This window comes from Gobius niger, assembly GCF_951799975.1.
Source record: "Gobius niger genome assembly, chromosome: 8".
Taxonomy (NCBI): Eukaryota; Metazoa; Chordata; class Actinopteri; order Gobiiformes; family Gobiidae; genus Gobius; species Gobius niger.
In genome coordinates, this window is record NC_136859.1 from 21,430,560 (window position 1) to 21,445,059 (window position 14,500).

General features: G+C 43.5%; 1 protein-coding gene across 2 annotated transcripts in view; it reads left to right on the plus strand.

Annotated features, from left to right (window-relative positions):
- LOC306966372 (nuclear factor of activated T-cells, cytoplasmic 1-like) overlaps positions 1 to 14,500 on the plus strand; it is a 59,119-nt gene that overhangs the window by 30,738 nt on the left and 13,881 nt on the right. The window contains exons 8-9 of one of the 2 annotated variants that reach the window (XM_079561118.1): positions 1,834 to 1,966; positions 8,526 to 9,152. In XM_079561118.1, coding sequence (XP_079417244.1) covers positions 1,834 to 1,966; positions 8,526 to 9,152 — 760 coding nt within the window. The remainder of the gene's footprint in view (positions 1 to 1,833; positions 1,967 to 8,525; positions 9,153 to 14,500) is intronic. The other variant, XM_079561119.1, reaches the window with a different exon arrangement.

The following is a 14,500-nucleotide window of genomic DNA, read 5'->3' on the forward strand; positions in this document are numbered from 1 at the left end:
TATTTTGTCATTCTGTAGTGGCATTTATAGGACTTACTTGGACCGCCTCCTCCTGTACTCCAGCCAACATCGCATTGCACCGCTGATTTTACCTGCTCCGTTTCATAAGAGGTCCTCATCACAAAATAAGCCAGACCACGTCCACGTTTTGTTAATCAAAAACATTGGGAAGTGGGAATAATGAGGGGAGGAAGGACCGGGTGTTGTTGCACGTGTCGCCGACTGCTGCTTTTGTGTACTCTGGACTTAATTACAATTTTCGTTCACTTTGTCTGCTTCGAGAGCCAAGCACTCAAGGAGGAAAAAGTAAAAAAAAAAACCTGCTATGTGTTTTGAATTGCTATAGTCTTTCATCAGCGGCATCTACCCTTTCCCCCTGCATCTATGTAAACTATCCCAGTCAATTTGCTCTCTCCGGGTCTAAAATAAGCACCTATGTGAATCTAAATGCGACAAGTTGAAGGTGTTTTTCTCCTTGTTATTGTTGTTGATGTTATTTTGCCCAGGTTAACTGTCTGGGTTGCATCAGGAGGGTTTGTGTGTGTGCGGACCCAGGCTGCCTAATTGGCCTGCAGGGCTGGGCTGATGTGCTCAGGGCTAAGAGTCCCAGATGCTGGAAAAATTAGGGAGTGTGAGTGAGTTTATTTGTAGATACAACAAACATCATTAAAGGCCTGCTCCGTCGGGCCGCCTTAAAGCTGACCAGGCCACCTTTGCCTTCCAAGGCATAGCGCACTTGCCGATATGCCAAACACTCAGTCACCTGCGTGCTTCCCTGTCGTCATCTGGAGGGCAAATTAGTAAAGAGGACGCTACCCTTCGACCTCTGAGCCTGACCCCCACCCACAGAAAACGTGCTGCCTGTCACTTTTACCCCCGTCTCTGGCTGTGTGTGTATACCCCACAAAGTGACAGCTATCTTAAGCGTCTTTGTCAAATTCTCCTCACGTTCCCCCTGACAGCAGCCGAAAGTTCACATCCGTCCAGACTTGTCATAGACTGGCCTTGTGTGTGGGGGGTTGGAGGGGCGCTGGAGGGGGTGTGTGGCTGTGAAAAAGAGGCCAGTGTATTATGAATTTATTAGCTAACGCCATATGCCCAATAAACTAGTGCTATGATCAGAATTTCAACTGTTAATGAAGCGATTCAAGCAACAAAGAATTTAATCTTTAAAAAAAAACTTACTTTGACCTAATTTGATTGTGTAGGCATGATATTACTCTATCCTTAGATCCTTCTCGACAGAAGCATATTTTGAAGTTATGATTTAGCCATACTTTAATGAGCAAGCAAAAACCAGATTTTCAAATTAATTGGAATTAAAAAAATTTTACAATCCCAACCTTGTTAGGTGGCTCTACATGGGATACTGTGGTGGGACCTGGCCAAAGCCCAAGGGTCAAACAGTTGAGACAAACAGGTCCAGAAGACGAACCCCCGGGGCCTAACTACTGCCACCGCTGCATCTGCACTGGACCAGAGCAGCTCATTTAAAGTCAAGCCTCTTGGAAACACTCACCTAAATACAGACCTGACGCTAAATAAACACCACTGTGAATAATTTTACACACAAGGAGTGACGGCATTAAAATCTGAAATTAAAATGTATGCAATGAAAGGCAAACATCATTATTCTATTTGACATTGAATCAGAGGTCAGAATAACCTGGCACTCAAGTAAACAAAGTAGCTATTTTACTGAGGAACAAACCCTGTACTTTCTAGGCATATTTCACTTCACTTTAAGATTTGCCGTAGATGAGAGCATATACTGAACCAATACTACAGGTTTTATGTCTAATCTTTATTCTATTATTATCATTTTTTTTGCAGAGCACAGTTGTTGTGGAGATCCCGCCTTACAGGAACCAGCGGATATCCAGCCCAGTCCAAGTCAACTTCTACATCTGCAACGGCAAGCGGAAGAGGAGCCAGTACCAGTGCTTCACCTACCTGCCCCCAAATGGTAATCATTATCACCATCTCTCCCCCTTTCACCATTATTGCCACTGACAGTGAGTGACACGTACAGGCTGCACACTTCTGCCTCCCTCAGAATGACTATTTGTCGATGACCTGACATCCATCCACCGCAGTTTATTTCAATTGTCAACTTGTCATGTGAAATTTGCGGGCAGATTTTGTACATGGTATTGTGGGTGAATGGACTAGATGTGCGGGGTGTTTATTTAGCAGTGAGAGCGCGTTCCCGAGCGATGAGGTGATCCTGTGCTGAGTGACGGAGCCTTAGAGCAAGTGTTGAAGGGAAAAGTCAATCCCCCAGCGACCCCGATTTTACGTAAAAAAAAAGAAGAAGCAAAAACGTCTAACACACAAACTACTACAGACCGATGAGACAATCCCATCATTCAAGTAGAGACGTGAACCCTGAGCACGTTGGCTTTCTGTTTTTTGAGAATCTTTGGCGTGTGTTTATAGATGGCTTTCAAATAGGAATCCAAGGAATGCGTCAGTGAGCGCTGGGAAGCTTCCTGACATAAGATTACATCGCGATTATTGACTTTTTTACAATACTGACAGGTGATGAGCAGATTAGAATTCAGCTCATTACCGAAATGTATGAATATTTTGGCTCACTTTTGCTAGTTTCTGGGTTCTGTTCTCGAGCTCACAGCAAGAATCTCCACGCTTCAATTGCCATAGGATGAGGCCTTTCTGTTTGGAGTTTGCATGATTCCTCTGGGTGCTTCGACATCCCCTAAATTCACTAAAAACATGTATAATTGTCCCCTCGTGGAAGTTTTCCTGGTTAACTTCTTAACCCCCGCCTTAACCGAACACATTTTCTCCATTTCGGATTTATCCGAAATCTAAAAGCTTCTCGAATGGAGAGTTCATAGCTTCTAGGCCAGAGTAACGCCTCATTTGAAAGCTAAGACCTACAAAACTGATATGAACTTTTTTGCTCTCGCGTTGTCGTCACTTTGTCACTTTTTTGCCATAATGTTTATGCTTTTTCGCCACTTTTTATCACATTTTTGTTGCTTTTTTGTTGCATTTTTGTCACTTTTGTTGTGTGTTTTTTTGTTTTTTTAACTTTTATCACGTTTTTATCACTTTTTTGGAACTTTTTTATCACGTTTTTGTTGCGTTTTCTTTCTCATTTACGTCTTGTTTTCAGTGCTATTATGATGCTTTTTTGGAGAAGCATTTTAGAGAAAATGTTAAGGGGTTTCATAAATAAAGGTGAAAAAATGACCTTATTGAGAGTAAACATGAGTGATGGTCTGTCTATGCTGTCGATTAGGGCCCATAGTTGTTGGCATAGTCATCAGAGATAAGCAAAAAAAGTTGAATGAATAAATGAATGAACTTCAGTCAGGAGAAAAGTTGCATGAGACTCTATCAAATTAGGCCAGCCCTTCCCCTATTTAAGTAAACCAGTCAGCAACTTTAAAAGCCTCGCCCTCTTTTTGATAACTACCGATCCATTACATTTAAACATTTGTATCTTGTTTTCATTGATTGCTGCCTAATGCACCTAACGTGATATCAGATAGGTATTTCATGCATACACACACACCCACAGCTGTTAATATGATGTGACAGTTCGATTATCAGTAGATGTATTTATGTCCATTGCATTCAGGAGATAAGCAAATTCCACATTAGCCTTTTAGAGACAGTACGGGGGGCAGCCCTATTTGGAGATGCCTGATTACTGTAATGAAGAGTGCATGGCGGGTAACTGGGCCAGAGCGGAGGCAGACGAAACCCTGGCCATATATAGCGTATCCATTTCATATAGTGAACTGCTAAGACAAAGAAAGAGAGCGCCTTATCAGCCTGCAGTGAGTGTCTCGGAGTCATTACCCTGAGCACAAACACGGGTCTAATTAAAAGATGACTTGTTGTTGGCTGACGACCGAACCACAAGTACAGCGTGGACCACACAGACAGGGCCATGTTTCCTCCGAGGACTGCAATTAACTTACTGCGCTAAAGCCAAGGTCTGCGTGAATCAAATGCTATCATACATATTATCTTTTCAGGTTTACACAAGAATGGAGCAGATTACAATATATACAATAAAAATGAAGTCTGACAAATATATTCTTTAGGTTTATGTTATTTAAAGCAGAACTAAGTAATTCATGCCCCTAGAGGCCATAAGCGCCACTGCAGGTGTCGTATCATGTTATGTTTTTTACTCATTAATTGTCCGTCAGAGTAAATACTACGCTGACAGAAAATACAATGGGAGGGAGGGATATTGTACATCCAATTACACAATGGAGATAATTTTTTTCACTCAAACTTGGCTGTAAATACTGTAGTGGTGCTAGCCCCCAGTTAGCTTTGCCCGTTAGCCTGTTAGCTACTTCTTTATGATTCCATTAGTGTGTATTGGTGACTCTGATCTGGAGGCAGGAAAGTTGCAATTGCAATTCTGTCAAAAATTAAAAAAAGAAAAAAAAACGATTGACCTTATGATACTTCAAAAAGTACAGAAACCGAGAACATACGTAAATTCTACTGAAGCCCGTTGCTTTGAGGTTTCAGTAGGCTGGTGTAATATCCGCCAGGTATGAACAAGCACACACACAAACATAAGCACACACTGTTGTCAACACTCCTTTGCCGGGCGTTTATGAAAAGGGGTTTCCGGCCCACTGTCCCACTTCAAGCGCATTTGTGGTGCCGCTGACGTTGTTTAGAGAGTACATTTCTTTCACACTCTGGTGTCTACTCATCTATAAAAAGACCAACCTGATACTTAAAATAGCTCGAGTTGTTTGAGAGAGCGGAAGGATGAAGCAAACACGCTCTGGGACACAGACGCTTATGAAAACCACCTTTATTTTCCACTCAGGTCACGTGACACCCTTGTTATTCTGGTACAGTTGTGTTTTTTTTGTGTGTTGCATACTGTGAAGCGGGCAAGGTTAGATTTTTTTTCCCTTAATACTTGAAATCTTTTTTTTTTTTGGGGGGGGGGGTTATTATTACTCAGAGGCTGCATTGTTAGACATGCAATCTGATATGGATCTCGCTCGGTGTCAGCCTCCTCCAAACAAGAGTTATAACATGGTGTTATCAGATGGACTTTGTTGTGGAAACTAAGCCATTCTAACTAAGTGACAGAAAGAGCGAGTGAAAGATCAGATGTAGGGATAGGAATCGTGCTGTGGTTTTGGCCTGTTGAACCCAGCTTTAAGAAATGGCATTTAAGTCATTCCATGCGAAGCAATGTTATTCGAGATTGAGTTTCAGTAAAAGCTCTCTAATTCCACTTTAGAACTGTGGCTTTCAAACTTTTCACATCAAGTACCTCAAGTGTCATCAACAGGATTTGACAAAGACCAAATCTGGACTAAACCAGGTCTTTAAAAACAAGGGTATAATAGTTAATTATACCCATAGTCATGACCGGACTGGATATAAGAAAACTTCAATGTTTTACTACTTAAACTACATCATGACACGTTCCCAGATCAGGCCCACTGCTCTGTCCTCTCTTCCAAGTCATTCTCGCGTGAGCAGTAAGATGTGACGTGTTGCTGAGCAAATAAGAAACAGTATTCTTTACCAACCACATGAAACAACAAACCATCCCCAAAAAAGAACTGGGAAAGAATATGCCTGAAACACAGAGATTCTGGGAACCCCTTTATTTTTACAGGCCAAGTGGAGATTCCTGTAGAATGGAGTTCTATTCTTAACATTTGCCGTCTCTACCCCCTTAAATACATTGGTTTGTGGTTGCAGCGGGAGTCAGAAACATCTTCTATGACACACACAAGAAAAGCCAATATAAAGCGCACGTTGTTCTTTTGACAACATTTTTGCGCAGTCATGTTCTTACTTTGGAAAGAGCGAAGCAGCCCTGACTAAGACTCACCTACACTACAGGCCGATGCTGGGAGACCAGATTGTACACAGTGGGACATGGCGCATTGGGTGCCCTTTTGATTTGATGAAATATGGCACCACCTGTTTTCTGTTAAATATCACAAGCAACAGAAAAGGTCTAGCAAACATAGGACACTAGTTATTTGTTGAAATCCTAAACTTTTGTACTTAAACAACGCTCATATAGGACGGTTGTGGTGAAGAAGAGGAAATGAAAACATGAGGTGGGCGATTGTTCTGCTGCAGTGGAGGGTTCACAAGAAAGTTGTGGCTGGTGAAGACAAACAAAGAGGAGAGTGCAAACATATAGATGAAAAAAGCCCAACGAAAAGAAAATAGCCTTCATGGTTGAATTTTTCCATCTTTATATACTCATTTTCAACTGACTTGATATATTTACTTTCATTTGTATTGTTTTATTTAGTTTAGTTGCATCTACATTATGTGTACAATACCGTAATACTCTTGAACAAATGCCAAATATCCCTATTAGAGTCTCCTTACAAGAGAGCAATAGCCTAGTATAATACAGAGAGCAGCCCTGATCAGTCTAATCCAGGCAGACAGGAGGGAGGCTGCCAAAGCTTGGGAGAGGACCATGTGCGGCGCATCCACTGTCTCTGGGCCATAACCCACCGGTCGCGAGGAAATCAAAGCCAGCTGAAGTTAGGACGCGCCTGGTGAATCTGTTTTCTCAGCTTCACATTCAAAGTGCAAAAGAGACACACAGATGACTGGAGCTGGAGGGACGCCTGTGTTTATATCAAGAGCAGAGTGAGAATCGTGGAAAAATGTTGAATATTCTGAAGGAATGCCATTAGTACAGTTGGGTTTTGTGTCTCCTTGTCTATTGTCAGAATGTGGAGAGGAATATAAGTTAATGTTTTCAATTTAGTCTTGTTTAAATGTATTACTAATGAATGTGGCAATAGCTCGGTCACAATGGTGCCAGGACAAAGCGGGACTGCGTCAGCTGGCCTAAAGCCATTGGTGAATGTGTGAATGAATTTATAACCCAAGCCCGACAGCCTGAGCACCTAACAACCTCTGGCTCACACAGAGGAAGAACAGGAAGAAGCTGCAGTGCATGGTGTGACTGGTGTGTTGTCCCCAGGCAGTGACAGTAGGCCTTTGCATCATGGGACCTGAGGACTGTGCTCCCCCCAGACTCTGAGCCTGTCCCAGGGCACACAGCACAGACAGGGCTGACGCACACACGCTGCTGCTGCAGAGCTCACAGCTCTGCAGCTCAGGACCTCAGAGACTGAGGCGTGATCGAGGACTTTTGAATCCAACTTTACAATAATAAACTCGAGCAGCAGCAGAAGCCTGTTTTTATGGGACACACTTGCACTCTATATATTTCATGACTTTCTCAAAGGCCCTATTGTGTTAGTTACAAACACACATTCGACAAGCACTCCTTATTCATATTGACATCTGTATCCTTTGTGCCTTTGAGAAAATGTCACATGGAGAGTATTTAGCCAAAAGCCTTAATGGTTTGGCATCAAACACTCACCACACCCATTAACACATTTTAACAATGTGCAGAAATAGAAACAGTCTATCCATTGTGACTCATAGGCCTTTGCTATGCATCTGGGTATCTTAACACTGGCCTATTAGCTGCTGTTGGCAGTACTCTTGAATTTAAATTATATTATATCTGACCAATGGGCTTTTTATTGTGGACCCGGTGTTGTACAACACAGCTCAGCACTGTTACTGAATAAAAGTTACTTGAGTGTAATGGTTACTGTGTGCAGTGTGTGGACATAACCTGTATAGAGCTTTTGCTGTTGATTGGATCAAGCATGCCTCGTTTTAGCCAATCACAGCCTAGTCTCAAAACAATAAACTCCCACAATAGCAAATGATGAAATATTTATTTTTAACAATTATGTTTTATGTTTTGTGTGTAGCAGCATACATTTAGTTTTTCCGGCGCCATCCTGTAGTTAAATAGTATTGATAAAAGGACTTGGTGTTGTTGGCAAATGTGACACCTTCTCACAGCAATGCTGCCACGCGTTTGGCTCAAGCTACTTACAGTATAGTAAGGTCCTACAGTCAAATGGGGTCATCACACTCAGGCCTGAACTCTAGCCTCAAACACCTAAAAAGACAGGCCCGGGCCCACTGCTTCTTAAGAAGCATAGCCGACCCAATCAAAATCAAATCATCTTGCTTTTTTCAGACTCTTTCTTCTTTATCTTTGGTCCTAAGAGAAACAATTACTTTTAGAGTGTGGAGAAAAGTGTCGTGTCTCTGGCTCCTCCAGCAGCAGCAGCTCGCTGCTTTAAAGTAGTGTTTTATTGGATATCAGAGCTAAGGCAAAGTCCAAAGAAAATAGGTCTTATTCATTATTAGAGCCAGCTGTGGCTTTCCACACTGATGACTCATCCATTTTTCTTTCCCCCTCTACACTTTTGTTTTTTCACTATGTGGTAAAGTGGGGAGGGGGTGATTGGTGGAAGGGGTTTCTCTTGTAGAGCACTGCCAAGTTGACGCTCTGCCCAGATCCACTGGTAGTTGTTTATTTGGATTATGGATGCCATCATACCCACAATTGCCTGCTCATTGCTTTACTGACACTAGCTCACGTGGATATCTTGTTAAAAAAAAATATTCCTTTGCTTCTTCCTCAGTTCCACTTATAAAGACTGAGCCTAATGATGAATTTGACTCCATGGGGAGTGGCCTGCCCATCCACTCTCAGTCCTTCTACAGTCAGCCGCGCCTCACTCCTGTCCTGCCGGTGCCTGACTCTGAAGCCTGCCTGGTCAGTACCTACCCCTGCCCCCCACGCCACACCACCATCACCCCTTCGCCCCCCAGTTCCAGCCCCACACTACACGACCTTACCCCCATGGCCTACAACAAGTGCCTGCCCGACAGTCCCACACATGCAGCTCCACCTGGTCCACTGATGCCCAGCATTCACGAAAGCCACACTAATATCAACCATCCTGCGTCACCGGACCACAGCACTTCCATAACCATGCTCCACTCTCAGGGCAGTCCCAACCACCACCACCTCAACAGCCCGGGCCCTCACGGTTACCGCCATATCTACCCCAGCAGCAGTCCCTCGTCCTCCCCCACGTCCCATCCATCTACTCCTGGAGGTCCTGGGGAGAGTCCCTTTGGTCCTGTCTCAAGCCAGAATGGAGAGAACTCCCCCAGCATTCTGCATGAAGACTCGAGCTCCCCGACCCTGCCTGTGACCATAAAGCAGGAGCCCCAAGAACTGGACCAGATGTATCTCGATGATGGTGAGTGTCAAACACATCTACAGAGATCATTTAGTTTTCCTTCAGTAGCAGGTAGAGTTATATATTTTATTGCAGTCAACACCTTCTCTTATCAGCAAGCTCTCACACATTTCGTCCCACACTATACTGTGCTTCTCCCCGCTTCCTGCTCAAATCCTGTCTGCAGATTTGCGTCACATTTGTTTAATTTTAGCATGGTTCGATTTATTTGCTTTGCCCTAACATGTGGTCCGGCTTATGTTGTCCACTCTCAAAACCGAAAATTGCCTTGATGGGATTTCGAAACAATCTGTCAAAACATCAGAGCGCCGAGGTCAGCCAAGCGGAGCGGCGTAACAAAAACAGTGGCACACGCGTACGGCCAGCCAAACTGTTGATACAAGGGTTAATGACGGAAGCATAACAATGGGCTGGGGTTTCCTGTGACACCTCGTGCACTGAGATGCTGAGAGGCGGGCGCAGTCAGATGTTTTGTTGTGCTTTTGTTTCCCCCATGGCGGTGGCACTAACGCAGCTGTCGTCATCAGGGGAGACTGCGGGGTCACTGGTCCCCCCCCTCCAGTAATGAGACCAGCCGCACCCTCGGGACCTAATGTTCGAGGTTATTGTCTCCTGTGTCCACCAGGTGCCATGTCTCTCCGGGTCACCAGCCTGTTATTGGTTAGCGCATGAGCACTCTCGTTGTTATTGTGAAAGTACACTCACTGCCCATAATGGTTGAATCATACTTTATAGACATATTTTTTTATTTCAGGCATATTTTGTCTATTTGGTGTCTATTGGTGCTACTTTATTTGAAGTTTGAGAGTGAGGAAAATGCTTTTGTAGAAAATGGCCCTGAAGATGCATGGAGGATCTGTGCTGGAGGCTAATAGATACAGATACTCTGGAATCGCCCATTATGGTCATGTTTGAAAACATTTAAGGGGGAAAAATGTAAACTACAAAAACGACTTTAACAAATACTGAATTACAAATATAGTTTTCTACTAAATAAAGATACAAAGACATGGGGAGGAGCAGAGTGGTTCAATCATGTTTAGCATCGTGCTAATGCTAACGCGAGCTACGACTGACTTTTTTTTCCTTTTTTTTTGCAATCTGCTTCCAACATACATATGGACTCGATTTAGACTTGGCTTTATGTGATAAATGTGTTTATATCTCGGTAGAAAATGGCTAAAAAGAGGGAAAATTTGTATTTCACAAAAGATTCTGTTTTCCCCCTCGGCGAGGCCACACCCCCTTCTATGACCCATTGCCGTCTGTATCTAAAATACAGCTAGATTGGACCATATTTTGTTTCCAGGTACCTTTACATTTAACGATACCTGGTCAACCAGAACTTTAAAAAAAAAAACAAAGCTGTTCACAACAAATATATATATATTTTTTGGTACCAATAATTTATTTGTTTATTTATTTTATTTTGTATGGGCTATTTAGTACAGTCCGAAGTACTTGAATAAAATCTCACAGCTGTTGCCTAAACAAGTTTTCTAGCTCTCATAGACCCTCAGCATATCCCGATTGTTCTCTTGACTTCGTTAAAACTCTTCTTAGCTGGAGCTCATAGCGAGACATGAACACGGTGGAGGACAATGCTAACGCTGTGCTAATTTAGCCTCTGACTTCCTGGTTTGCACTGGAGGAGAAGCGCACATGGTCTGATTTTATTTTTGCAAATGGGGATCTTTGGTACCAGAAGCTTACTCTACTACATGGAAATAATTTGATTACCACAGCTTTAATAACCAGTGCCCACTGCTGGAAAGTTACCCCCATTGAAAGATGCCAGTTCATCTTGAGAACCACTTAAACGTTCACACTTGTGCATACTTGGCCGGAGAGACCATCACATTGAGCCATGCGGTATTCTCCCTCTTGTGCTCCTTTAGTTCAGTTTGCAGGTCTCGTGTGTATGCGTGTGTGTGTTTCTCCTCTCATCAGCTCTGGGAGTTAAAGGGCGATGGGCACACAGGGACCTGGAGAGTTGTGCTGTGGAACTGTAATTGACTGGAATCGTACTTGTCAGCATATCTGTCAAGCCTGATGAGTCTCGTTAGTCCTTAGCTCATAAACAGACACTGCAGAAACACAGGAGATGTTAATGATTCACATATATGTATTTATGCTTTTGACTTAGTATTGAGTTCACCCCAGTTCATCTGGAAATCCACTTTATCGCGTTGTCGCATATATTGAATCCCCTGTTTTCAATTGTTATGGAAGGCAAAAGCTTCTTAGTTGTTTTAAATTGAATCAAGTGAAACTCAAGCCTTATTTTGCATTTTTCAATAAAGATTGTTAAGGGGTCCATTTAGGCTGCCAATAGAAGATACACCAAACTTCCTCTTCAGTGCTAAACTAAAATCATGTAACCTTGTTTCCTCTTCCCACCGCTCAATCCGCTGTCACCTTAGCAGGCCTAATATTTTGTGATGTAGTCCGGTAGTGATTACTGCTGCATTAGGGATGCACAGGAATTCATATTGATTGATAATATAGGACATTGAGGAGGACCCATGAAAAACCTCAGCGCTCTGCATATCTGCATCAGCTAACGTCTGCCTTAGCCGGTGCGGTGAGCTACTGGAGACCTGTAAGTGTGCGGTGGTAACACCATACTCCAAAGGCATTCACCACCCACGGGCCAGGCCATCTCCCAAACCCCTTAAATGAGTCCTAAGCTAAAATAAATAAGATCGGAAGGCGGCTTTCAGGGCATCCTGCTTATGTCCGCAGGCATTAGCGCTGTATGTTAGTGAGCTGAGCGCTCCATTAGAGGGGGAAGACAAGTGGATGACCTCACCTCAGCCACAGTGATTTAGCTGCAGCCCCGTCCAGGAGCAGCGATTGTGGGCCGGTGATTTGGAGACTGCGGGAGAACACTTGATCTTCCCCAAGAGCAGATCACCTCCCACACTCCAGCGCTGAGGCCTCCTGCTCTCATAATTCAGAGGAAATGTGTCTCAATGGTCAGGCCAGGTTTTACACAGCCTCTGAGAAATCACTCAACTTATCAACTTAGGGCTACCGGGCTACTGGGCTGGAGGTAAGGAGGAAGACTGGGATGTAAGCCCCCCGACTGCCATATGCAACTCTATCACAATCTGCTGAGGTTTTATTTTTTCTTATACCATTGTAGCCTACGTACACATCTAACAAAACATCAGAGCTGTTTTGCACCCACACGGAGTCGTTCAAAGTCTCCGTAACCGTAGTTATGAGGAGCAAAAGCCATCTGCAAATCAGTGCTTTCGAATTGTTGTCTTTAGGGGAAAGCCAGAAGGGGGAAGATTAGTTGTGTATGTCTATTTTACAGGAACTTTGTATCCAGCCATTGACGACCATTGTACAACTTGAAACAAACAAACCTCCCAATAAAACTGTATATATGGAAACGGTGCCATGACAGCCGTCTTGGTCATATGTCTGAGGTTGCATGTGAGTTGACATCATAGTCGACCACGAACCCATGTTGCGCTGCACATGCAATTAAACACGCAGCTATCCTTTGTCACGTTTTTTATATGGATGAGTTTACGGCCTTCATCATGTGTTGCAAAAGTCACACTTTATTTTAGTTCTTTATGGGCTGTATGAGTAAGAGAAGGCCGCGCTGGTTGTGTGAGTGTGCCACTGTATGTCCTGTCTCATTACCTACTATTGGGATGGGTGAAATCATGCATTTGTTGCTCGCTGCAAAGGGGGCTAGTGCTAATCAATGGTTTCTAGATGTACACCAGCTGCCTCCCTGCGAAACAGAGGGCCCTTATTCACTGAAAAGCATCATGCGGCACACACAGCCCTTTCTGACATTTGACATATGTGCACTGATTGCCTCATGTTGCAGGGTATTTTCACTCGTGATTATTTCCTGCTTTAATTCAAGGTTTGCGCATCTGAAACCCAGCTTGTTTGCCCAAACTCGAAACAGGATTGTTGTTAGTCTTACTCTTCCCTTCCTCATCTCCCCATGGCAAAAAAAAAAACAAAAAAAAAAAGTATTTGAGGATCTCCGCACAGCCCCGATTTTTCTGAAGGCGATTCAAGGCTTCCCTCATGGAAACTTTTACACATGTTGGCGACGTGCCCAGACCCCAGGACTCCACAAAAGCCCTAATGATGATTGAGAGTAGAGGTCCGCGGCGTGCTGAAAACGTGCTGAGTCGCTAACACTGCAATGGCCCGTGAGGCTGTCTCTGGACTGGGGGAGTGGAAGGGTGTGAGGATTAGGGCCTGGAGTGTCCGTGCATTGTCGATCGAGAGTTGGTTAAGGCAGAGATGGAGATGAAGCAAAAAGTAAAGGAGTATAGTTAAGTTAAGTGAATTGAAAGTGCATTGCTTTGATTGTAAGTCTTGGGCTACTTTCCATTCCAGAAACTTTCATAGCAAAACGACAGGGGTATTTTACAAGCATTGCAGTGTGCTCTTTCGCATCTATTCCCCTTTGACCCCAGGGCCTAAGGGAGCGGGTCAGGTCTCTGCTAATAGTGGACAGAGAGTGAGGCTGTCTTGCGGTTAAGTGCAATGCCAAGAAGCTAGTCTCCTGCTGGACGTAGTATATTGACAGGCCTAAGACAAAGGGTGATGGGCTGCTTTATTATTCATGAATAGAGAGAGGATGTGGATTTTTACTATTGTTGTTATTGCTGTCTTCTCATATTAGCCGCCATGCTTTCCTGGCAGCACTTGACACGGTGAGTTTCAAGTACAGGTTCAGGCTTTTAAATGATCTGTAATAGCCTTTTGGAGTTTTAAAGATACATTGTAGGTTAAGTCGATCAACTATTGTTCTTACAGCAGCATTAGACCGTTTGAGACTCTCTACTGGTGCTCTACTGGTGAAGCAAGAAAAAGGCTATTTTTTCTCTGATCTAAAGTAAATACGTTCTGAGTGGGCCTACATACTTCAAGTTTTCTGGATTGCAGTACCTCTGTTTTCTTCCTACATGTCTTTTATCTCTGTCCCATTGGCTGCACATAAAAGCCATCGATCCCTGGTTGTGATCAGCCTATATCTTCTTTTCTTTTGCAGCAGCAGATATTATGAGACCCACTTGATTATACACACTTCATCCCAAATTGCTTGCAGTTTAGCAAATAATCGTATCCAAGTGGTTACATATGACAGTGGCAACGGGGTCGCAGACAGACTTTGAGTTATTAGCCTGCATAAAAACCTTTGGCGATTGTGTTACATTTGATAAGTACAAAAAGATGGATCGGGCTGAATTGAAACCTTTTACTTTTTTTATTTGGCCTATATGCGTGTGTGCACTCCCTAAAAGCTGGCAGGTCGCGCTATGGAGGATCTGGTCTGGTTTCAGTCTCTCCGTCATAAT